The 26,822-nt window shown below is 39.5% G+C and overlaps 1 protein-coding gene across 4 annotated transcripts in view; it reads left to right on the top strand.

The window, feature by feature from the left end:
* Window positions 1-26,822, top strand: part of TDRP (testis development related protein) — a 161,104-nt gene that overhangs the window by 65,724 nt on the left and 68,558 nt on the right. For 3 of the 4 annotated variants that reach the window (XM_063442904.1, XM_063442903.1, XM_063442902.1), the window contains exon 2: window positions 9,779-9,882. In XM_063442904.1, the coding sequence (XP_063298974.1) occupies window positions 9,805-9,882 (78 nt within the window). In that variant the 5' untranslated portion in view covers window positions 9,779-9,804. Of the gene's footprint in view, window positions 1-9,545; window positions 9,883-26,822 lie in introns of those variants that run through there. The other variant, XM_063442901.1, reaches the window with a different exon arrangement.

Genomic DNA, 26,822 nt, shown 5'->3' with positions numbered 1-26,822 from the left:
TATTCCATGGATTTGAAATCATCTTAAAGGGACACTATAAGCACCGAGACTACTTCAGCTTATTGTTTACTTGCAGCACTATGTCTGCCTCAATGGCTCCTACTAAAACAGCCACTAGAGGCGCTTCCAGATGGTTACGGGACTCTAGATCCCTTATATAACGCTGGGCATCCTCGCGCTCTGCATGAGGACATTCAGCATCAGTGAAATCGCAATAGGAAAGCACTGAAGCAATGGGGAGGGCCTAATGTGCTTTTTGCGCTTGCCATGCATGTGCATTAGGTCTCCCCATCAGATAACATTGGAGGAGGCGGTCGCTGGTCCAGAGCCAAGGGACATAGAGAGACGCCAAGGGACAAATGAAGTCCAATAGACAAAACTGACTATGGCTGACTTGGAGAATATTCCCCAATGAGCTTGTTTTCCTCAGTTTCTCCATTCTGATCTAATTTGTGAAAATTCGTAGTTTTATGAATAACCCTGTTACAGTCCATATAGGCTGTGATTGGATCCCTGTTGTTCAGGTCAATGGGGCAGTGATACTGCTTAATGGTCTGCATTCTAGGAAACAAAAGAAAGACATTGAAATATTAGCATTGTCCCATAATTCCATCAGATTTCCAATTGTTCAGATACATAAGAGATCTGATGCTCTAGTCTTTGCTGAACATTGACAGGCTACAGAGGGTGCAAATTCCCTGCTATATACTCTCAGCTTATTATATGCATAGATTCTATTATGATGTAGACTACCTATCTTCTATCCAGTATGACTATTATACCGTAAAATGGTTGCATTAAAGGACTTTGGTGTTATTTTTTATTATTTTATGGATATTCATAGAAACCATGGCCTTACTACTGTTTGTCTGTAACAATTCTTGTAAAAACACATTTTCATTAGTATATTTATTCTATAGGATGTTCGATTTCATTTTTTTCCACCAGCTTTTGTAAAATTTTTCAAATTTATATGAGATTGAAATTAACCAAACTCTCTTCACGTTTTCATTTATAAAAAAAACATGTGTAATATTTTTTTTAAGTATTAAAAAACAGATAACCTTAAAAGTCCTAATACAAAACAATGGTGAATCAGGTACTGCAATAATGTGGTGCTGTGGAATATGTTGGGGCTTTATAAATGCCAGTAATAATAATAATAATAATAATAATAATGTTGTACCTAAATTGTAGATAACTGAAAACCTACTTGCAGAACAGACCACAATAACTAATTTGGAAAAAGAAAATCATTCTAGGCTATTGGGCCTTGAATTGTGCAATTCCCTACACTTCAGAACAATTAGAATGTATCACACTGTAAGATTGATCTTGACATAATTCTCATTACTCACAGCCATCCTTTCCCTGGAATGACAATATAATCTCTAAATAAAAATAAAAGTTAGTTATCCTGCAGTTAAAATAAGCTAATTATATGCAGCAATAATGATTATGTATTAATGGAACAGAGCAAACATGTATTCCTGACCCTATAGTGTTAAAACGCTATCTGGCCCCCTCTCTCCCCACCTCCGCTGGCTCTGCCCCTGATCTGCCACCTTGACTGACATCATCAGAAGTGCTGGGGGCAGAGCCCAACACCACCCTGGCCAATCAGCATCTCCTCATAGAGATGTAATTATTATATTTATATAGTAACCAACCAATTCCGTAGCGCTTTACAACGGGTGTACTGACAAACATGTAATTGTAACCAGACAAGTTTGACAAACAAAAACATAGGGGTTGAGGGCCCTGCTCACTGAGCTTACATGCTAGAGGGAGTGGGGTAAAGGGACACAAAAGGTAAGGAAAGTACTAGGGAAGATTGGTAGAATAGTATTCAATGAAGACTTAGTATGGGTTTTTTGGAGCCATTAACAGTTTAATTGATACGCTTTTATGAAAAAGTGGGTTTTTAATGATTTTTTTTTTAAATGAGTGGAGACTGGGTGAGCGTCTAATGGAAAAGGCAAGGGAAATTCACAGGAATGGTGCAGCCCTAGAGAAGTCTTGAATATGAGCATCAGAGGTGGGAGTACGAACATAGGATAGACGTAGATCTTCGGCAGAGCGTAGGGGCCTAGACGGGACATACTTGCGTATTAGATAGCATAGATAGATGGGAGTAGCATTATGTAGAGATTTGAAAGCAAGAACCAGAATTTTATATTGAGTCTTATATCTTACAGGAAGCCAATGTAGGGAATAACAGAGCGGGGAGGCGTGGGAGATGTGGGCGGACAGGAATAGGAGCCTCGCCGCCGCATTCATTATAGGCTGCAATGGGACAAGTTGGGAGAACGTAAGACCACTGAGAAGCAGATTGCAATAGTAGTCAAGGTGATAGAGGACAGTGGCATTGACCAGCACCTTACCGCATCTGGCGTTAAGTAGGGGTGGATGCACGCAATGTTTTTGAGATGGAAGTGGAAGGATTTGGTGATCGACTGGACAAGAGGGGTGAAAGAGAGGTTGGAGTCAAATAGAACACCTAGCCTGCATGGTGGAGCTGATGGTAGCACCATTAACGTGGAGGGAGACAGAAATGGGAGTAGCAACACTTGATGGAGGAAAGACCAGAAGTTCTGTTTTGGACAAGTTGAGCTTAAAGATGTGGGCAGCCATCCACTTAGAAATGGCAGAGAGGCAGTCAGAGACACTAGTCAAGAGGGGCGGGGAGAGATCAGGGGAGGACAGATAGATGTAATAAATCAATCCATCTCAATGAGGAAAGTTCAGTGTCTAAATGCAGAGGGTGGAGACACTGAATGTCAGTGCTGCACACTGCCCCAGGAAGCACCTCTAGAAGCCATTTGAGGAGTGGCCACTGGAGGTATCCCTAGGCTGTAATGTAAACACTGTCTTTTTTTCTGACAAGACAGTGTGTACTGCAAAAAGCCTTCAGAGACACTATACTCAGCAGGACAACTACATTAAGCTATAGTTGTTCTGGTGCGTATAGTGTCTCTTTAATTCTATTTAAAGGGACACTCCACTGCCTAAATAAATGAAAAATCATTGTTTACTAGATATACTTCCATTGAAAACATTCATGCATTTAATTATGCATTTTTTTCATTGAAGTCATATTTAAAAACAGCATGCAAAAGCTTCAAATCGCTTGTTTGAAGCATTGGAAGATCTCCCCTCAGTAGCGGAGCCAATACAGAGAGGGTGCAAGGAAGTTTTAGAACCACCCTGTAGCACAAAGGTGACGAAAAGGTACATCATCAACGGTCATAAACAGTTTGTGTTTGTATATAGTGTTGGTGTTTACATGCAGGGTGTATTTGCATGTGTTGTTGCTGTTTGATTTTAGTGTATTTGTATGTAGTGATGACGTGTAGAATGCAGGGGTGTGTTTGTATGTAATGCTGGTGCTTCAATGCTCAGATATATGCACATACACTGCCACACACACAGAGATATACATACCCTACCACACAAATATAATGACACGCATACGGATACTCACTGGCATACTTGTACAAAGGCACTCTGACACGCATGTATATAGAAGTTACAATTTAATATATTTTAGCCACCTTACTGTTCCCTTAATTTCTTCTCTAAGGTCCAGGGGATATGGCTGCTGTCTGAGGCTGTTGAGAGTCTGCTTTTTCCTTTCTCCCCTCATCTCTCTGCGTCCTTCTCTGCCTCCCCATTTCGTTCTTTGTAGTTGGTAGAAAGTGACCGGAACTTACTTTCTCCCAGCCTCTCTCTGCCTCCCCATTTTGCTCTTTGTAGCTGGTAGAAAGTGACCGGAACTTACTTTCTCCCAACACTGCCTATCTACAGGGACCAGTCACTCTGTTAAAGGGCTGCTGTGCACACCTGGACTCCTGATCAGAAATGCACATCGGGTGGCCCCAAGTGTGAAAGTATTTCTACCACTGACTCCCATTCTACTCCAGCCCAGATGTTCTGTGGATGTCCAATCACAGACTTCCCAAGGCAGCTTAATGAGATGTCTTTGCAAGGCAGGTGCTCTGGTCAATTGTGGCCTCTTGACTTTAGCTACTGAGAAGCAATGGCTGCCCAGCTGTTTTAAACATTTAGGAGATATGGGAGGTTTTAAACCTAAACTTATTGAACAATAGTTTATTTTTAAAAATTATTTTATTTACAAGTGCAGGCCCGTGCCACATAAGTAACTTTTGCCCTGCCACGTTTTTTGTTTTTACCATTTGCCCTCTGGCTTCTAGCACATAGTTCTTCAAATGATCAATTCACTTGCAAAAACCCAGTGAACGATACCGAACTCTGACTGGAATTGGCTTTAGTAAATATGAGAATTGCTATCCCTGTCCGAATTCAGCCAGTTTTCACTGGATTATGTCCATTCTAACAAAATCTGGTGTTTAGTGAATAATTTCAATTACCTATTTAAATTCCGACAGTTACAGGAACACTATAGTCACCTAAATTACTTTAGCTAAATAAAGCTGTTTTAGTGTATAGATCATTCCCCTGCAATATCACTGCTCAATTCACTGTCATTTAGGAGTTAACCCCTTAAGACCGCAGCCAAATGTACAAGTTGTGAACTAAACAAAATGTAAACAAAACCTGGCATTTGCGCTATATGTCTGTCCAACCGTAATTCACCTCTTTCATATTAAATGCACCCCCCTTATTATATATCATTTTATTCAGGGGAAACAGGGCTTTCATTTAATATCAAATATTTAGCTATGAAACATAATTTAATATGAAAAAAATGGGAGAAAATAAGATTTTTTTTATTTTTTTAGTTCTACATGACATTTTAACTGTCAATGTCATAATACTGTTTGCTTTTACTGCAATAAAATACACATATTTGTATGCAGCAAAGTCTCACGTGTAAAACAGTACCCCCTATGTACAGGTTTTATGGTGTTTTGGGAAGTTACAGGGTCAAATATAGCGTGTTACATTTGAAATTGAAATTCGCCAGATTGGTTACGTTGCCTTTGAGACTGTATAGTAGCCCAGGAAATATATTTACACCCATAATGGCATACCATTTGCAATAGTAGATGACCCAAGGTATTGCAAATGGGGTATGTCCAGTCTTTTTTAGTAGCCATTTGGTCACAAACACTGGCCAAAGTTAGCGTTAGTATTTGTTTGTGTGAAAAATGCAAAAAACGCCAATTTTGGCCAGTGTTTGTGACTAAGTGGCTACTAAAAAAGACTGGACATACCCCATTTGCAATACCTTGGGTTGTCTACTATTGCAAATAGTATGCCATCATAGGGGTAATTTTCATTCTTGGGCTACCATAGGGTCATAAAGGCAACGTAAGCAATCTGGCGAATTTTAAAGTCAAAAAAATGAAACACAAGCCTTATATTTGACGCTGTCATTTTTGAAAACACCATAAAACCTGTACATGAGGGGTACTGTTGTACTCGGGAGACTTCGCTGAACACAAATATTTGTGTTTCAAAACAGTAAAAAGTATTGCAGCAATAATATCGTCCGTGTAAGTGCTGTTTGTGCGTGAAAAATGCAAAAAACGTCACTTTTACTGGCGATATCATCGTTGTAATACATTTTACTGTTTTGAAACACTAATATTTGTGTTCAGCGAAGTCTCCCGAGTAAAACAGTACCCCCCATGTACAGGTTTTATGGTGTCTTGGAAAGTTATAGGGTTAAATATAGTGCTAGCAAATTAAATTCCATTTACTTTCGGCATGGGTTGTCAGGCAGGTCCCGCTAATTGTAATTAATTAGGATACCTAATTATGTAAAATTATTACATAAATATATGTGTAGAATTAATATATATATATATATATATATACATATGTGTATATATACGTATATATATATATTTTTTTTTTTTAAATATTTTTATTTATATATAGGTATATATATAGTGATATATACGTATATATTTATGTATATAGATATATATATTATTTCGTTCTACGTGTATTTTGATATAAATATATATATATTAATATCACAATACAGTTAGAACGAAATAAAACATCTATATATTTTTTAATATTTTATTTTTAATTATTTTTTTTATTTTATTTTTTTACGTATTTACATATTTATTTTTTTATATTATTTATAAATATATATATAACAATAATTATATATATATTTAATCAGTATCAGTCTACGTGTAATTTGATATTAATATATATATATATATAATTATATATATATTAATATTAAAATACACCTAGACAGTGTATGTGTGTGTGTGTATATGTGTATATATATATATATATATATTTAGATCATATATATATAATATACCGTATATACTCGAGTATAAGCCGACCCGAATATAAGCCGAGGCCCCTAATTTTACCCAAAAAACTGGGAAAACGTATTGACTCGAGTATAAGACTAGGGTGGGAAATGCAGCAGCTACTGGTAAATTTCTAAATAAAATTAGATCCTCAAAAAATTATATTAATTGCATATTTATTTTCAGTGTGTGTATATAATGAATGCAGTGTGTATGAGTGTAGTGCGTGTATGAGTGCAGTGTGCATATGAGTGCAGTGTGTGTATGAGTGCAGTGTGTATGAGTGCAGTGTGAGTGCAGTGTGTGTGTGTATGAGTACAGTGCGTGTGTGTGTATGAGTGCAGTGTGAGTGCAGTGTGTGTGTGTATGAGTGCAGTGTGTGTGCGTATATATTAATTGAATATTTATTTCCAGTGTGTGTATATAATGAATGCAGTGTGTGTGTATGAGTGCAGTGTGTATGAGTGCAGTGTGTATGAGTGCAGTGTGTGTGTGTGTGTGTGTGTGTGAGTGCAGTGTGTGTGTGAATGCAGTGTGTGTGAGTGCAGTGTGTGTGTGAGTGCAGTGTGTGTGTGAGTGCAGTGTGTGTGAGTGCAGTGTGTGTATATGAATGAAGTGTGAGTGTGTGATGCAGTGTGTGTTTGTGTATGTGTTGGTGGGGGTGGGGGTGGGCATTTGATATATTATTAATTATAATTTATTTTTATTATATTATTATTATTTTTTTATTATTATTTATTATTTAATTATTATAATTTTTTTTTTTATTATCTTTTTTTTTTGTCCCCCCTCCCTGCTTGCTAGCTGGCCAGGGAGGGGGGCTCCTTCCCTGGTGGTCCAGTGTCATTGGTAGTTCAGTGGGGGGAGAGGGGTGCTGGCAGAGCTGTACTTACCTTTCCTGCAGCTCCTGTCAGCTCTCTCCTCCTCCGCGCGGTCTGTGCAGCTCCCTCTGTCAGCTCCCAGTGTAAGTCTCGCGAGAGCCGCGGCTCTCGCGAGACTTACACTGGGAGCTGACCGAGGTGCTGAACGGACGGCGCGGAGGAGGAGAGAGCTGACAGGAGCTGCAGGAAAGGTAAATACAGCTCTGCCAGCACCCCTCTCCCCCCAGTCTGTATTATGGCAATGCAAATTGCCATAATACAGACTCTGACTCGAGTATAAGCCGAGTTGGGTTTTTTCAGCACAAAAAATGTGCTGAAAAACTCGGCTTATACTCGAGTATATACGGTATATATATATATATGATCTAAGTATATATATATATTTTTTTACACTTATTTTATTTGAGTTTTATTTGATTTCAGCCAGCAGGGGGACTAACTGTCATTACAGTTAGTCCCCCTGCTGGCAATGCCTGAGCCAGCTATACCGGCCATGTGATTGTGAGGTCCTCGCAAGGACCTCACTCTCACATGACCGGGGGGGACCGGAGGAGGAAGATCTGCCACGGGGGGGCTCCCTGGGAGTCCCCCCAACCGCGATCGCCGGCGTGGGACCGCCGGTGACCGGTTAAGTAAAAAAAAAAACGGAGGGCGTACATTTATGTCCTGCGGCGTTTAGAGCCGCTTTTTCAAAGGACGTAAATGTACGTCCTCCGGACTTAAGGGGTTAAATCACTTTGTTTCTGTTTATGCAGCCCTAGCCACACCTCCCCTGGCTATGATTGACAGAGCCTGCATGAAAAAAAAACTGGTTTCACTTTCAAACAGATGTAATTTACCTTAAATAATTGTATCTCAATCTCTAAATTGAACTTTAATCACATACAGGAGGCTCTTGCAGGGTCTAGCAAGCTATTAACATAGCAGGGGATAAGAAAATCTTAATTAAACAGAACTTGCAATAAAGAAAGCCTAAATAGGGCTCTCTTTACAGGAAGTGTTTATGGAAGGCTGTGCAGGTCACATGCAGGGAGGTGTGACTAGGGTTCATAAACAAAGGGATTTAAAGGGAAACTCCAGTGCCAGAAAAACGATCCGTTTTTCTGGCACTGGAGGGTCCCTCTCCCTCCCACCCACCAATCTCCGGTTACTGAAGAGGTGAAAACCCCTTCAGTGACTTACCTGAGGCAGCGGCGATGTCCCTCGCCGCTGTCTCCTCCTCCGCGACGCTCCTCACAGTGATTGCGTCGGCCGGTGGGCGAGACTGATCTCGCCCACCGGCCGAGGAGACCTAATGCGCATGCATGGAAATGCCGCGCATGCGCATTACGTCTCCCCATAGGAAAGCATTGAAAAATCATTTCAATGCTTTCCTATGGGGTTTTGAGCGACGCTGGAGGTCCTCACACAGCGTGAGGACGTCCAGTGACGCTCTAGCACAGGTTTCCTGTGCTAGAAACCAGGAAGTGCCCTCTAGTGTCTGTCTAGTAGACAGTCACTAGAGGTGGAGTTAACCCTGCAATGTAATTATTGCAGTTTATGAAAAACTGCAATAATTACACTTGCAGGGTTAAGGGTAGTGGGAGTTGGCACCCAGACCACTCCAATGAGCAGAAGTGGTCTGGGTGCCTGGAGTGTCCCTTTAACTTCTTAATGGCAGAGGATTGAGCAGTGAGGCTGCAGGGGCATGTTCTATACACCAAAACTGCTTCATTAAGCTAAAGTTGTTCAGGTGACTATAGTATCCCTTTAACTCTTTAGGGAGCTGAAAACCGAATTGTAAAATTAAAAAAATATATAATGGAGTTAAAAAAACTCCCAAGCTGCACTTGGCCTATAGTAATTTATACCAATTTATCCATTTAATAATTTAGTTTACAATTCAGTGTTTAGTGAATAAAGCCCTCTGTATGGCAGATCGTGTTTATACAGTAATCGCCGGATAGCTGCGCTCCTAGCCCTGCTGTGTGTTACATGGATGACTAATTGTGAATTGTACTGAGCTGTAGGTAGCCCGAGGGCTATCACCGCGAACTGTAAAGGAGAATTGTCTTTCACTGGGAGCAGATGGACGCTGAGCTCCTGCATGCCCAGTCCTCCCATCGCCATTTTCAAAATTCCTTCAACCTAAGAGCATTATAATTAGCCAGCAGATCTGACTCTTGATTACCAAATAGACATTTTTCTTGCTGCTTACAGCCAGTAAGCCCCCTCCCGGCTGCCAGTAACCCACTCCAGGCTGCCTAGGACCTGGCCTCAATCTATTCAGAATCGCTCCGGATTTCAACTCCCATCAACCTCAGTCAGGCAAATATCCCCTGCGCCACGTAAATCAGGTCACTGGCCACCACCATGACTCTGTGACTCCCTCAGTAACCTTCAATCTCACTCAGTACCTCCCTTCATCTCCCTCCACCCTCCATGTGTCTTTCCCCTCCTCTTTTCCCAGCTCTCCCCTCCCCCTCCATGATTAGTGCCATTAGAATTGGAGCTGGCGTTGACGGTCTCTGGTTTCTAGGATGGAGTTACTGGGCAGCCTGCTGAGCCTCTATAAACTTTAACTTTCAGACACTTCTATGTACTCCTTTGATTGGTCACTGGGCATTAATAAACGCTTTCTTCGCCTAGGCCCTGGGATCCCTGCACCTGACAACATGTGGAAACTCAACAAAAGCAAAGTCCTGATAGAAGATTCACCTGATGAAGAAATTAATGCGCAGCCAGATCCCCAGGTAAGGCAGGCATTCAAAACTATTCATCTCATATGGTCATCAGCTGGCAAAATGCTCCTCTTGTTATGAGAGGATTCTACAGTCTTTATATCTGGGGCAAAAACAGAAATGCAATGTTTAATGTGTGAGAATCATGGGGGGGTGTTACATGAAATAGATAATTAACATGGTTCTAAATAATTATGGCTTACATGGTTGTAAGTAAAAATCGACCTGTTATCCCCAAGGTCGTGGATTTTACATAGCCTTAGTAAATCTCGTATGGTGAGTTCTGTTTAAGGCTATTAATTAAATTCCAAGCATGATGAGCGATAAAGCTGAATAGAATGCCCATATTTGCCATGCATACAAGTTGGCAAGCAGAAAACACCACATTCCAAGCGATGTTTTGCAGTTGTAGAGTAAGCAGAGCTGGGTTATTTGCAAGCACTGTGTAACTGCACCACAGAGGTTTGCAGCCTTAGGCACAGGGGATGATAGATTTCCCAGTGTCTCTTATCTGTGACTGGCAGCAAAACTGTTATTATTGGTGTATCAGCCTCTTCCCTACCCATGGGAAATGCTCCACATGGCTTTGCTGTAGGTTACTGTAAGCTGTTATAGTTCACTTTATTTTACTCGGTACAAGCAAACCTTTTCCCTTTTTTTAATTTTTTTTTTTACTTCTGATTCAGTTAAAAAAATAAATAAATTAGAACTCTGATCCCAAAGCGGAGCACTAACAATGATCTTCAACAAGATTAAATAAATTACAGTATAGAAAAACCAACACAATACAGTACTGTGTGCTGCGTTGGTACTTGATTAACAGACATTACACACAAAGTTTATTCAGACATCAACTGCTTGAAAGGTCATGTCATGTTAAAAAAGTAGTAATGTTTTCTGGTTCCAAGAATTGTGGACCTGATTTAAATAATGGGAAATTAAAAAAAAAAAAAATAGTTCACATATTCAATTCTTGGTTTTTATCCTTGCAAATACAATTAGTTATATATGATTTTTTTTATCGCAAACATGAGTAATTTTTAATTATTTACAAAAAAATAATTAGAGGTAAATAACATTCCTTAGTAATGTTATCGACACAGATCTTACTGCCTTCTACAAGTTATTACCAAACCATGGAGTTGTGCAATACTACAAAATAAGTAGTAGTGTATTGCATCCCTTTTTTTTTTTTTTTTGGCATAAGGAGGTTTTTCTATTTCCCATATACAGTGGATAAACATAAGTTCTGATGCCATGTATTAGACGAAACTACAGGGTGAGTCAAAAGTCAGAAAACACCTAAATACCTGTAAAGTGTTTACTGTTTGATTAATATCATGATTAAAATTGTTCAGTAAGCTAATTAATGTAGTTTTGGTGTTATGGATACCTATGCTGTTCGTTACTCGACCCCTCTGCCATATTAATTGCTATGATAAGAATAATTTAACATTAAAGTTATTACATGTATTTAAGTGGTTCCTGACTTCTGGCATTACTTGACTTAGCGTAAGGCTTGTGAGGAAGGTCCATTAAGGTGTTGTTTCTTGGAAAAAAGTGCAATGTAGTAAAAGTGTGGTAATCCCTGTGGAAAGCAGAAGACCCCACAGACGTACAATGTGTGGCTCCTCCTCTTTTACATCTTTGTACCATTTGCAGAATACAACAATTTAATAAATCCTCTCATTGTTTCCTAAAATGTTGTACCGGTATTTTTTTTTTCTTCTTCAATGCTTTCTCTTCCCACGCGGAGCTGGGATATAGACAAGTGGAGGCCCATTGAAGATATTTGAAAACAATCTAAATAATGTTAGTACAAATTCTGTTGCATCAATTTAGCAAACCTTGGTAGGCATTGCTCTGATAAATTAATTGGTATATAGTGTGGAATTTATTGTTTTGGCAAAGGTCACTAATGCCTCGTTTCCACTGAGCGGTTCGGGTCGGTACAGTTTGGAAGGTTTAGAATGGACCAGCCCATTCTGGTGAGCGTTTCCACTGCAAGTCAGACCTTCAGGGCCATGCGGGGTTTAGAAAAAATGCTCTTCCTGTCCACCAATCAATGGATTGTATAGTAGCTCCGCCCTAACCGAACCGTTCCATTTTCTATGGCCCTACATCTGAAGCAGGACCCTGAATGGATCGGTACGGTTCGCTTATATGGACCACTTTCATAATGAAAACACCCAAAATAGCGAACCGTACCGTACCGATCCGCTCAGTGGAAACGAGGCATAAGGTTTCCCCAAGTCCAGCCGTGCGTTGTGCGATTATCTTCGGAATCAATGTGACCACATTGCTGGGTTTACCAGGAGCACTTACAACAGTGCGCACTCTAGGGCTGCACTAGATAAATAAGACCATACTGTTGCTTGCATTTTCTCACTTTAGCCCTGAAGAATTAATGTATTTTTAAAAACATCCCAGAGAGAACCATCAGTGAGGTCACGCTAACAGGAGCTACTGGTTTTTTTTTATTTAAATTGAAAATTAGTAATAATGCATGTTTTTAATTATTACTGTGTATAAATCCCATACATAAACTTTAAAACCAGTGTTTTGATTTTGAACATGTGTATCTTCAAATTCCCAAAGTAACTGCAAATTATAAGTGCTATCCCCATTGAGGATCCTTCATCCTTTGACGTTTAGAAAATAAACCCAAATACAGTGGTACCTCGGTTAACATAATTTTCGGTTTACAAATGAAAATCCATTGAAAATAATGCCTACGTTTAAAAATATTTTTCTCAATACAAATCAAGTTTCCCCAGGATGCATTGCGCCTGGGAGGTTTATAGCGCCGCCCCCATGTATGCTGGAGCCTGTGGGTAGCATGTGGCGTCGAGTGTGGAGGTGTTGGAGCGGCTTTTGCTTCGAGTTTTGGAGCCATTCTGGAAATTTTTGCAGTGGTTTTGAGACTTTTTTTTTACCTTTTTTTGTTGCATTTCTCAAGCGATGGAAAGGTAGGGAGCGTTCTGCATTGTGGGTTGGTTTCCATGCCAGCTCATTTTGACTTTTGTTTTTTTTTTTTTCATCCTCCAGAACGGATTAATTGGTTTTCAATGCATTCCTATGGGAAACCGTGTTTCGGTTTACAAATTTTTCACAATAAGAAACATCCCAGGGAACGCATTAAATTCATAAACCAATGTACCACACTCTACTGCTGTTCATATAGTATTATTATGGTAATATTTTGATCTGGAATCTGTTCTAGTTTATTCGAGATAAAATACCAAAATGTTATTTTATGTGTGCAGGCATAGGACATTTGTGGATAGTTTTGATATATGCTTTGACTTTATTTTCCTATGGTGTGTCTTACAACTTTTTAATTACATTTACTTAAAATCATCTATTGATAAAGTTCATACTCATGTAAGCAAATGGGGAACAAAAACTCTTGTGGTCACAGGTGTGCCTAGAAAATTGTCTTGACGGTAAAATTCCAGAAGCCTCCGTTATCTTTCATCTTTCCCCTTTCTCCTTACTGGCACACGTTTTGTAGTTTTCCTTAGGATACAATCCAGTCCCTGTAATTATGGCAAGTTGTATCCTGCATATATTCAGATCCGTTCTGTGGCCTTTTGATTTAAGTTTTTTTCTAAAACAATTTAAACACACCTTGCTTCAAAGGATAAGTCACGGAGTATGATAAGAGCTTAGAAGTTGTAATAGTTTATTTTCCATTGTGATCGAATGAACATCTGCTTTTCTATATGTTCTTTACTTGATCAAACACTAATTAAAGAACATATCATGTGGCATAGCATGTGGCAGTATACTAGTTAGAGGCAAGTTTCCTTCCCAAGGAGAGTTGCGTTTAGAAAAGTAATTGTAAATTTACCTACAAATTAATTTAATCTATAGACTTATTGTAAACGTGGTTTACAACAAATGCTAATCATGTAAATGGCAGAATGGTGTGAAAAGCGTACGTTGACTCTAAAATGGTTAAGAAGAAATTTGTTTGCACATTCCTATAAACATTATCACCTTTACAAATGACAGATATTTAATGAGTACCTTCATTTGGATAGTATCGATGTCACTGTTTTCATGAATGATAATTTGGCCTTGGTATAAATTCATACAGTAATCACAAGTACACACATATAATATATTTTAACAAGATGAAAAAGAACAGTTTATATTTAAACTAAAGGCATCAAAACAACTTCAGCTCAATAATGTCTCTGTATAATTGCTAAATTATCTGCCATTTAGGAGTTAAATCACTTTGTTTATGCAGCCTAAGTCACACCACCCCCTGTGTGTGACCTACATAGTCTCCCTACAAACTTCCTGTAGAGATAGATCTAAGGTTTAAACTTTGTTTATTGTACATTCTGTTTAATTTAGAATTTCTTATCTCCTACTCTAGTAGAAGCTCGTGTGTGATTAAAGTTCTATATTAAGGGAACACTATAGCTTTGGGAATGCAAACCTTTATCTATCTGATCCATATACTAAAGCTGCTTCAGTAAGCTAAAGTTGTTTTGGTGCTTGTAGTTTTTCTTTAAGGAAAAAGCTATCATTTTTCTGTAACTAGATAGTCTTTAGGCATCATTTGTGAGGTGTGTTAGCATGCTGCACACTTAGAGTTAGATTCAGAGTAAACTGTTAAATCTAGTAACGTATCTTAGTAATTGTACATTAAAACTATAAAAATAGTGTTCGAGATAAAATCGTTGTTTTATTGAAAGGTATTGAGCAGATCAGTATAGCACCATGTAAATTGTAAACAGGATACAGTGGTACCTTTTTGTTACCGGGATGTTTCTTATGGAGAAAAATTTGTAAACCGAAATGCGGTTTCCCATAGGAATGTATTGAAAACCAATTAATCCATTCCGGAGGTCATAAAAAAGTCACAATGAGCTGGCATGGAAACCATCCCACAATGCAGAACACACAGTAAAAGGCATGCACACGACGAAACTCCGCTCCCTGCCTTTCCACCGCTTGAGAAATGCACCAAAAAAGTCCCAAAACCACGGCATAACATTTCTAGAATGGCTCCAAAACTCGATTCAAAAGCTGCTCCAACACCTCCACACTCAACGCCACGTGCTACCCACAGACTCCAGCATGCACGGGGGGTGGCGCTAAAAAAAAACTCCTAGGTGCAATGCATCCTGGGGAAACTTGATTTGTATTGCTCAAAAAAATTTGTAAACCGAGACATTATTTTCAAAGGATTTTCATTTGTAAACCGAAAATTGTTAACCGAGGCGTTTGTAAACAGAGGTACCACTGTATACTGAAATTGTTACGTGAAAGAGAAATGTACTGGATTTTCACACTTCAGAATAAATACCCTGTAGGGATCAATTTGCAGTTGTATTTGAATGCCATTTTAGACACTAATGGCATGATAGCATTTCCCTTTAACCTCTTAAGGACACATGACATGTGTGACATGTCATGATTCCCTTTTATTCCAGAAGTTTGGTCCTCAAGGGGTTAAAGGAACACAGTGTAGGCACTATAACCATGACAGCTTACTGTGCTTTTGGACCATAAGGCTTTGGTAACAGTTTTGTCAAAGCAAGTTGAAGCACTCCTGCCATCCAGAGAATTTTGGATTCCTATTTGGGAATGTCTTAGTCCTGGATTCACAGAGCAAGGCACAGGTACCAGCAAATAGTCACTAGTGATGATCTCCTGGCCAATTCAGTGGGAGGCAAGGAGCATGTGTGCTCCGTGAGAATAATGACATTCTCTTTAGGCTGATGTTCAAAGTGTAGTGAAAGCACACTCTCAGCTGATTGATAACCGGGAGGGATACATTCCTGTTAAAATAGGTACTTTTATAAAATAAGACAGAGGGGACACTTTTTTTAACTCCTAAAGCACTTCAAGCAAATGTTTTCCTTGAAGTCTAATTTGATGTTAATTTCTTTCCTGTTTGATTTATCATATCAAAATGAGACTAACATTATAGGAAGGAACCTGGTTCAAAACTATTGTATGAACCCCTTGCCGAGCTTTCCTACGTAACCAATTTGTATTTACTCAGTTTTTTTAAATTTTTTTATTATTGCCAGGCAGTGAATACCAAAGTTGTTTTTGTATTTAGTTATTTAAGGGATATCTCGCTGCTAACGCTTAGTGACTACAACCTCTTAGCTAACTTTTAAGTGTGGTCTAACTTTGATAACAAACTGCAGTGGCTGCTACTGTCCTCAGGGCTAATTGATTTAAACTTTTTTTGACTCACCAATAATTTTGTGATTAAACTGCAGAAAGGGCCATAATGGCAAAAAGTGGCCAGATCTTGGGGAGGGGGAGGAGTAATTTATTATAACCCTAAAAGTGCATTTTTAGAAATGCTTTCTGTTTGTTACTGTACTGGTAAAAACTGATGTAAGAACGCTTATGTTTACACAAAGCTTATTCAAATGTTTTACTTTTCTCAAATCCTTATTCTGATGGACATTTCCCTATGGAAATACACTGTATCATAATTACATGATTATTTCCGTAGCTTAGTTGTCTAATGTTCAAAATAACCTGTTCTTTGTGTGTTTTTGATTGCCATATGTTTCTTCTGTACTTATTTTTAATTCCATAATTGGAATTTTTTTGATTAGAAACATTTAGGTATATTAATCTAAAATAAAAATTGCTTTAGGGTTCTTGGCTATAAAATCTGTTCCTATAGATATTCTGTATAGAAATTGGGTCGTGTTTTTCCAGAAGTAGTACTTCCACTTCCTGCTTTATTCAGCACAGTCTAGGAGCCATCCTGTGAAGGAAGTTTCACGCTTCAATGAGTTAGGCTGGGCAACAAAATGTAGGAAGTTGAGGTGTTGGCTCCCTGGCTAAAAGGCTATTTAGCATATCAAACCTACAGTTAATCTCCTCTCTTTGTTTTCAACTAAAGTAAAGTAACTCAATAGAAACTTCTGCCTATAAAGGGACCATGGACTCCCATCACACAGCAAAGCTTTCTACAAGAATTGTGCCCTTGTTAAGGCAGGATTTTAAAACTAAATAGCAAATTGTGGTGAATTGGAAGTCAAATTACAAAAATGCTAAAAGATTAAATAGCCAAGTTGTCAAAAGAGCTGAATCACATATCTTCAGCTTTTTTTTTTTGGCCTGCATTTTGCAATTCACCACACTTGAATGTTTAGGATGCAATATTGCACAGTACTTCAAAAGATTATATCGTTTATAGTTTATATAGTTTATTATATATTAGTTTATTATATAGTTTGCATAAATATCAGTACTGCATCAATTTTGGCTATATCTATTTATGAATTTGAATCAAAACTGTTCTTGGTTTGTTTGGGTTTTTTTTTCCTCAGGGAACATTCAGGAAATTTAAAAAAAAATTACATGTATTTGCAAATCCACTAGTTATAATAATTAAACCAAAAACAACAACATAATAATAATAATATATTTTTTTTAATTATTATTATCAGTTCAGTTATCACATTGGAGGAATTGCCCAGGAAGTGGCTGCAAGACCTAGCTGTCACGTATTCATCCGCATATAAAAATGTGATTAATGACATTTACTGTTCTGATAAGAAAAGTTGTGCCGAGCAGTAATAAAATCCACAGGAGGGTTTGTGATGAGCAGCAATTATGCAAATGAGACCTGGTAACTGCCTTTGGGTCAAAGGCCAATTACAGCCTATCAGATCCAGAGAAGGGGTATTTAGGCCCAGTTCTCATCCTGCTCAGTGCCCTGTCGTGGTTTCCGTTGTGGTTGTCCGAGAGCGCGTTCCTGATTCAAGTTTCTTCTGGTTTTTGGCTTTGATTTTGACTTCCCTGTATTCTGGTATCCCTGACTTCTGGCCTTCCCTTATCGTTGTCTCTTTCTGTATCCCTTGACCTCGGCAAGTATCCTGACTATTCTTTGGTACGTTAAGTCCGGACATTCTAAGGCCCGGTAATACGTTACCTATTAGTCATCTGTGTGACACAATTCTACGTGCTGGATCAACTAGTTATCCTGACACTAGCACTGGGAATAATGTAAAAATAAAATCAGATTTAGTTTTTTGGTTTGCAATTGCAAGAGCTTCTTCCCTCAGGGTTAGTAAACCATTGGCTTATACATTTACAGTAATCTTCCAACCGTAAAGCAACACCGTTTGTAAAGAAGCTGGAGCTCTGGGGACACCTGCTCAGCAATTTATAAATGGATACTCTACGCACCAAAACCAAGTCATCTTAATAAAGAGATTTATTGCCTAAACCCTGTTTCTTTTGAGTTGCAATTTAGAGCATTTACATTTTGTCATAATTTCACCTCTTGTGGCTGACAGAATAGACAGCCGCTTGAGACACTTAGTAATGTAGTCTTTAAAGGGACACTATAGGTACTAGACTAATTAATATCATTGAAGTGGTCTGGGTACACTGTCCCTGTGCCTCTTAGTCCTGCAATGTTTTACATTGCAGTTTTAGAAAAAGTACATACTATGATTGCCTCCAGTGGCTGTCTCACAGGCAGCCCCAAGAGGCGCTTTCTGGAATTTCTTGGAGTTTTTACTCTGTGAAACGTCCTCACGCTTTGCACGAGGCCATTCAGTAATACTTTCCTATGCATACGCATTAGGTACCCAATCGGATGAAGTCGGAGGAGGAGGGCCGTGACCCAGCGCCAACGGACATTGGAGTGTTAGTGTTAGGAATACATCTTTGTATAATTAAAATTTTTCACATTCACTGTTATCAAAACAGCACGATGTTGCTGTGAATGGTTTTCAGAGAGTAGCTGTCAGAGTAGCTCAATGCAGAGATTGCCTTGCTATCCCAAGCACCCCCTATACTTGTCTATGAGATTGGATTATCTCACAAGATTAGCAGCTGCCTGATAAAGACTGCCCTTAAGTAAATTAAGTTTTCTTTTTTTTTTGTTTGTTTTTTTTGCAGTGCAATGAAGTATAACACGCGTGAGGTACCCCAACAGCATTCCTCACGCTTATTTTCATAATTTATAACAATGGGGTATTCAGGGGTATGTGCACAGTTTTTTGTTAAAAAGAGATTGACCAAGTTTGAACCGAAAGATAAGAATATCTTGACGGGTCTAGCAATATCTTGATAGTACAGCCTAGCCAGTCTAGCAATGTTTTAACGGTACGGCCTGACAGATCTAACATTATCCTGACGGTACAGCTTAGCAGTGCTAGCAATCCTGGGAGTATAGCCTAGCAGATCTAGCAATATCCTGACAGTACAGCTTAACAGGTCTAGCTATATCTTGGTAGTGCAGCTCAGCGGAATCAGAAATATCCTGACAGCGCAGTCTAATAGATCTAGCAATTTCTTGACGGTACCTCTTAACCGTCAAGAAATTACAATAGGTACAAGCAGTCCGAGACTGGGGGTTATGAGGTTAAGGTGCGTATGGGTTCATTATGCCAGTGAATGGGGGAACAGAAACAAGCTTAACACAGTTCTGCTGTAGGTGTGGTGAACTCTCTAGCAGGTGTTTACTGTATGTGGGTCCCTGCAATGCGTCCATGACAGGGGTTTGTGCTCATGCTCTGGCAACTCGCTCAACCGATGCCTGTCAGGGGTACCCTACTTTACTCTGACGAAGCAGGGCTGTGTGGGTCTCCGTGCCCGTGCGTTGATGGAGGAGGTGTGCTTCCATGCGGTGTTCGAGGCAGGAGTGAAGCGGGGCGTTGCAGACCTCTGGACCCCGGGGTTGCTGGGTGAGCTGGTATGGTCGTGCTCTTCAGTTGCGCTTTATGTCCTTGGGCGGTGTTTAACGTGGGTGTTTGGCGTCTTGTACTGGGGAGGTGCTCTCCGCTTGGTCCGCCGCCATTTTGAGGCCCGGTTTGCTGTACCTTTGCGGCGTGTCCTTCGCCCGCTAGGTATAGAGTGCTTGCCGGGTTTGGGTCTCACGCCTGGGTTCTGTTTCCGCTGGGCAGAGCCTCGACGTCCTGGGGGTGGGAATCCTCCCTTGTCCCGGAGCTGTGGGAGAGCTTGTGCTTGGAGGCCACAAGCCTGGGAGCCTGCGTGGCCCAGGGTCGCCCCTTGCGGGGTGGGTTGGGGAGTTGTAGTCAGTCGCTTACATCGTCGTTGTGCTACTCTCCACCTTCTCTGCCCTGGACTTGGACTCTTGGAGCGTGGGTCATGGAGGAGCCCTGGTAAGTATCCCCAGTCTTCCGTCCGCCTCTCGCTCCTACCCCAGTGGGCATTTGTCGGCATGGTGCTTCAGGCTGCATGCATGCCCTCAGCTTGGCCCAAAAGCAGTCGAATATTATTGCGATAGAGTCTCTTGTGCTGTCTTTAGATTGTACTGCGGTATGTTGTTGCCGTCGCTTGTCTGACCTTTGCATGTTATGTTTAGCCGCCATCTTGAGGGCCCCTTCTCCGCTTTGTTTAGGAAGATCGTTGCGTCTGTCGCTTGGCGCGGAGTCCGGAGCGGTCTGTCTGACTGGGACCGAGATATCCCCCATCGGTCCACGAGGAGGACGGAGGGGAGTGAGTTTTGCCCGCTTGGTGCGGTCGGCATCTGGCGGGAAGGCGGCCGTCCGTCCCCCGTGCCTCCGCTAGGCCTCATGTTGCTGCTGCGGGTCCCGGTCAAGTTAGGTGGCATGAATAGTACCGGCAGGACCGTGGATGCTTCCTCTATTCAAGGAGCCTAGTTGTGGATAGCCACCATAGTTTGAACTCGAGGTATTTGTAGTTTTTGGGCCCTCATTGCAGGAGCTCGTGTAGGAGCTCCGCCCCCGTAAATTAAGTATTTTAAAAGGGAGGCATAATCTAGAAGTCCCCATGAATACTTTAATATTAAAAAACAATTATATATTTTTATTGTTAGTCTCCCTTTTACTTTTACTAAACTAATGAAGAGAAGATGAACAGTTTCTCCTAATCAGCTGGATGTTGATGTTCAGGAGTTCAGTTTGATCCCTAAAGGAAAATAAAAAATTAAATGTCCAAATCTCCACCTGATGATTTGTGAGAGTTTTTTTTATTAATAATTAGAAGGTTGATAAATATCTTTATTGGCTAAATTTCTCATACTTGTTCACATTATTTATCTTTGTTGAAGACTTTATCCAAATGGGTTATTTAGCCTACATTCACCGTTTGGATTTCGGTTTGCTGTACACTGGAGTTGGATACACGTGTTGGAGCATTGGGGATATAGTCTTGGTTTCTTGTTGAGTCTGTATTTTTGGCATTGTGCATATTGTATTGTCTTTTGTAAGCTCAATATTTAGTTTAAAAACAAAGGAAAGGGAAGTGACACTTTAACACAATTCCATATGCCACTTGTTTGCATTGTTTGGGAAGTATAGTGTGTCCCTCTCAACTTACTCATTCGTATGTATTTAAAGGAAAGACATTCGATGTATTAATGACCTTATGAAGACATACTTCAGCGCCTGGACTATACTGCAACAATCTAGAAGTAGTTGAGAACTTTAAACCAGTTCAGCTTTATATGCATCTGCACATATATAAAACGGCAGCATGTACATTTACACACTCACCTGTTTGGGTAATTAGATGAGTATAATCAAATGAGTTGCATTCCTGCAAGGAAATGAGTGTGAGCTGACATGCTTCATTACACATTCATATAAATATAAAACAGACTGCTGATCACTGCACACGTTTACATACTACTCTATATACTCTCCCTTTAAAACCTGAAATGTAATTTAGTTGCCTGGGAAATGCTAGATGAATATTGCAGAACTATCTTCTCTCCTCACTAAGAAACTGAAGTTCAGTCTTTCAGTAAAAAAAAAAATTATATATATATATATATATATATATATATTCGATTTTAAAAATGTCTAAAAAATGTTTTAATTACAAAAAAGTGCACTTTTTTGATAACTGCTTTATAGGGTATAGTTAATCTTTTACCACATACAATGCTTAAAGGGGCATACATCTCTAAACAATTCATTGTTTAAACCAGAAAGCAAACATAGAATGTGACGGCAGATAAGAACCATTCGGCCCATCTAGTCTACCCAATTTTCTAAATACTTTCATTAGTCCCTGGCCTTATCTTATAGTTAGGTTAGCCTTATGCCTATCCCACTCATGCTTAAACTCCTTTACTGTGTTAACCTCTACCACTTCAGCTGGAAGGCTATTCTATGCATCCACTACCCTCTCAGTAAAGTAATACTTCCTGATTATTCTTCAACCTTTGTTCCTCTAATTTCTTGTTGTGGTATTTTTTTCTTCTTTTAAATATAGCCTTCTCCTCCTTTACTGTGTTAATTCCCTTTAAAAAAAAAATAAAAAAAAATATACAAACCAAAATAAAGCACGATAAACTTTGAAATGTAATAATCATTTATAAACGTACTATAAACTTGGTTATATTGAATTGCTGTGCTCTCCTCTCAGCTAGGGGAGTTTCTTAAGCCACCCCCGCTTCACCCTCCCTCTTACCCACCCATCTCATTGTCCTACCAGTTTACTAATAACAGAAACGGGGCATCATTGTACAGCAGCAGGAGGGAGCATGCCTGCACTGGTGGCTGCTCTGGATGAATCACTCTGATCAGACTCCCTCTTTTACCCCTGTCAGGATGATGTGAGAGGAAGAGCTCTTCCAACTGCACATGTGTAAATCTGTCAGCGATGCCCAATACACTTTTCCAGCATTTCGGTGATAGGAGACTGATTGGTTAAATCAGTGTCCCCCTGGAGTGAGTGTGGAAAGCATAAGAAAGAAAAAGCTGGTGAATATATTTAAAATAATCGTACTTACCTGCTTTTATTAGCATGCAGGGTGAGGCAATTGTGCCATTCAAAGCAAAAGCTTTTGAATGAGACATTTATCTCAAAGTGATGCATGTTTGTTTAACAGGAAATGAGACTAGTGGAATTTCATACCCATCTTCATTATGCTTGTAAACTACTGTGTATTAAGACCATTTTAATTGTTTTACTTGTCCTTCTCCTGACTTGCCAGCTAAGCCACACTAATCAAGTAGTGTCTTCTGCAATTTGTATTTAATTATTCTGGTTCTAGATCCCCAGCTGGATTCTGTCAATCTGAATCCCACAATATGGTGCATCTTCTCTGCGTGACTCTCAGCAGCAGAATTCTTCAGTTCAAGGTTATGACACTACAATTCAAAGCTGTAAACAATGTCCTATTGAGATTATTGTGGAAGAGGAAGCTTGTCCGTGATAGATCTTTGTCCTCTCCCTGTCTTACTCTGTCATCACCTTCCAAAGATATTCTAAATGTTAAAGAGAGGTCTTAGTCTGCAGGACATATAAGTACACTGACCCAGTTTGCTGTGTCCAACACTAATTAAAGTATCATTTACATTTTGGGTTATGATTCATTATGTACTGAGTTTTGGAAATGGCAGAGGCAGGGATTTGTGAAAGACTGAAGTTTGGATTATAATTTTTTTTTTTCACTCTATATTGTTATGTAACATCAGACTGCCTTTTGATGTATGAATCCATACATTTATCCATTGTACAATGCTATGGAATTTGCTGGCGCTACATGAATAATAAAATAATAATAATTTAAGGGGGCATTCAGAGCAGCATAAAAAAAAACAGCAGGATCATGACCCCTGGCCTTTTGTCACCATAGGCTTTCCCCTATTCGTATAAGTACCTGTATGGTGTTATGTTAGTGTGTTCATACACTGGTTATCTAATAACTTTCCAAAATCATAGCTTTCTAAAAATTACTCGTGTTCGATTGCGCACAGATTTCACAAATTAATGACAATAATGCTTACTGCAAATTCATCATGGGAAAAGCGTTCCAGAATGATCGTACTAAATTACAAACCAGCACTACACCATATATAATCTGTCCTTACCTACTCCACGTAACTAAACCTAGGCTACATCAAGTACCCGAAGTGTGCTTTTATAGTGTTCATTTTTGTAAACAGTTGCAGTAAAGCCAAAGCTAGTTTGCATAAAGTACAATCCTTTTCAACTGTTGTACACGTCAATGGGTACAGTATTCTTACATTTACCGTATATACTCGAGTATAAGCCGACCCGAATATAAGCCGAGGCCCCTAATTTTACCCCATAAAACTGGGAAAACTTATTGACTCGAGTATAAGCCTAGGGTGGGAAATGCAGCAGCTACTGGTAAATTTCTAAATAAAATTAGATCCCAATAAAATTACATTAATTAAATATTTATTTACAGTGTGTGTATATAATGAATGCAGTGTGTGTGTTTGTGTGTAGTGTGTGTTTGCATTCATTATACACACACTGCATTCATACAAACACTGCATTCATTATATACACACACTGCATTCATACTATACACACTGCATTCATACTATACACACTGCATCCATACAGTGTGTGTTTGTGTGAATGCAATGTGTGTGTTTGTGTGAATGCAGTGTGTGTATATAATGCAGTGTGTGTTTGTGTGAATGCAGTGTGTGTATATAATGCAGTGTGTGTTTGTGTGAATGCAGTGTGTGTATATAATGCAGTGTGTGTTTGTGTTAATGCAGTGTGTGTATATAATGCAGTGTGTGTTTGTGTGAATACAGTGTGTATATAATGCAGTGTGTGTTTGTGTGAATACAGTGTGTATATAATGCATAATGTGTGTTTGTGTAGTGTGTGTAAACTGGGTGAGGGGAGGGCATTTTTATTATTTTAATTGTTTAATTTTAATATAATTTTAATATTATTATATTTTAATATTATTATTATATTTTAATATTATTATTTAAATATTATTATAATATTTTAATAATATTATTTTATTTTAATTTTTGTATTTTTTTTTTTTTTTATTATTGTTTTTTGTCCCCCCTCCCTGCTTGTTGCCTGGCCAGGGAGGGGGGCTCTGTTAATCCCTGGTGGTCCAGTGGCATTGGCTGTTCAGTGGGGGGGCTGGCAGCGAGCTGTTACTTACCTCCCAGCAGCTCCTGTCAGCTCCTCCGTGCAGCTCCCCTGTCAGCTCCGTTCTGCTCACAGAGTAAGTCTCGCGGTCTGCGTGCCGCGCGGAGCGTTGCCACGGTAACCCGTGGCAACGTTCTGACGGCCGCGGGTGTCGCGAGACTTACTCTGTGAGCAGAACGGAGCTGACGGAGGAGCTGACAGGAGCTGCTGGGAGGTAAGTAACAGCTCGCTGCCAGCCCCCAACAGGACCGCCAGGCTTGTAATGAGCCTGGCGGTCCTGGTCTGTATTATGGCAATGTAAATTGCCATAATACAGACATTAACTCGAGTATAAGCCGAGTGGGGGTTTTTCAGCACCAAAAATGTGCTGAAAAACTCGGCTTATACTCGAGTATATACGGTAGTTATGGCATTTTATTGCTATTAATGAGCCTGTTTTAGCTCACCCTGTGAGTGTTTGTCGTTTTTTTTTTTTTTCTTGTCTCCAAGTCCTAATTATTTTATACATTTTGATTGTAAAAATAAACTTGGGCAAATTATGTGTAAGAATTTAATAATACTGCCTTGACATGACCTTAATTCCTCTTAAGCGCATAACCGTTTTTTTTTTATTCTCACAAACGGTCTGTAACCTTCTAATGAGCTTACAAATCTTAGTAAGCTTTGTGATGTTTGGTTCCCCCTTGCTGTTAGCATGTTGCTTTACTTTAATTATAATTATTTTATCAAAGTTTACTGGCTCTGTTTCTGAAACCGAGTTTGGATAAAGCAAATTCAGTTGCTGAATAATAAGTGGGTTTCTTTCCATGCAGACCAATGTTTTCCCATATGTAGTGGGTGACCATTGGCGCTGGAGCAGTTCCAACAGCTGGCAAAGAACCATAGGTAATGTAGGCATCAATAAGCGGAGAAAATTAGCAATTAGTGCTGTATACAGGCAAATTAATTGACAAATCATTTTCATATGCCAGGAAATGAAATAAAGCTCAGATGCTATACATGTACATGGTTTATGGATTAGATAAGATAAGATACAGATAGATATATGAAATTCCAGGTTTGATAAATGAATGTCAGTGACTGAAAAATGTTTAAAAATGATCCCCTTTTTTATTTTTCCCAAAGGGCTGTAAAATCCAAAATGCTTACCCTTGGCACCGCTCTAGTATAAATCTCCAAATGTATTCAGAAAGGGTATTAAAAATTCATACCTGCTGCAGCCAACGCATTTTGCATTCATGAAAATGTTAGTGTTCGGAATACAACTATGTATTCCGAACACTATAGATTCCCTTTAAAACCACCTGCCAAATATTGTGTAGGTCCTCCCTGTGCTGCCAAAAAAGCTCTGATGCTTCGAGGCATGGACTCAACACGACCTCTGAACGTATCTAGCACCAAGACATTAGCAGCAGAATTTGTAAGTCCTGCAAGTTGTGAGGTGGTGCATCCATGGATTGGATTTGGGATGCCAATAAACACCTAATAAAAATGAATCGATGTTGAAGCATTTTTGTTAAATCACCTTTTTGGTGGGTATCTAAATCAGACAGGAGGTTGAGTGAGGCCACTGCCACCAGAGAACACCATTTTCATGGAGGGATGTATGTTTTCTGCAACAATCTCTAGGTAGGTGATATGACTCTCTTTTGGCAATGGACAAGGGTTATCATGGGCACACTGACCCATAGTCATCAAACTGATATGTACTGTGTGTTCTGATACCTTTCTATTATGGCCAGCATCAAATTTTTCAGCAGTTTCAGCTATAGTAACTCTTCTATGTGATCGGACCAAGCAGCCTAGCTTTTGCTCCTTATATGCATCAGTGAGCCTTGGGGGGTTAGGGGTGGTCTATGTCCCTGATTCCGGTTCACAGGTTGTCCTTCCTTACACCTCTTTTGGTAGGTACTTACCACTGCATAACGGAAACACCCCACAAGTCTTGCTGTTACGGAGATACTTTGACACAGTTGTCTAGCCGTCACAATTTGGCCCTTGTCAAAGTCACTCAGATCATTTCACTTGCACATTTTTCCTGTTTCAAATACAAGAAATTTAAGATATGACTG

The sequence above is a fragment of the Pelobates fuscus genome, chromosome 2 (assembly GCF_036172605.1).
Source record: "Pelobates fuscus isolate aPelFus1 chromosome 2, aPelFus1.pri, whole genome shotgun sequence".
Taxonomy (NCBI): Eukaryota; Metazoa; Chordata; class Amphibia; order Anura; family Pelobatidae; genus Pelobates; species Pelobates fuscus.
The sequence above is the reverse complement of the archived record's forward strand: the minus strand, read 5'-3'. Positions and strand labels throughout refer to the sequence as shown.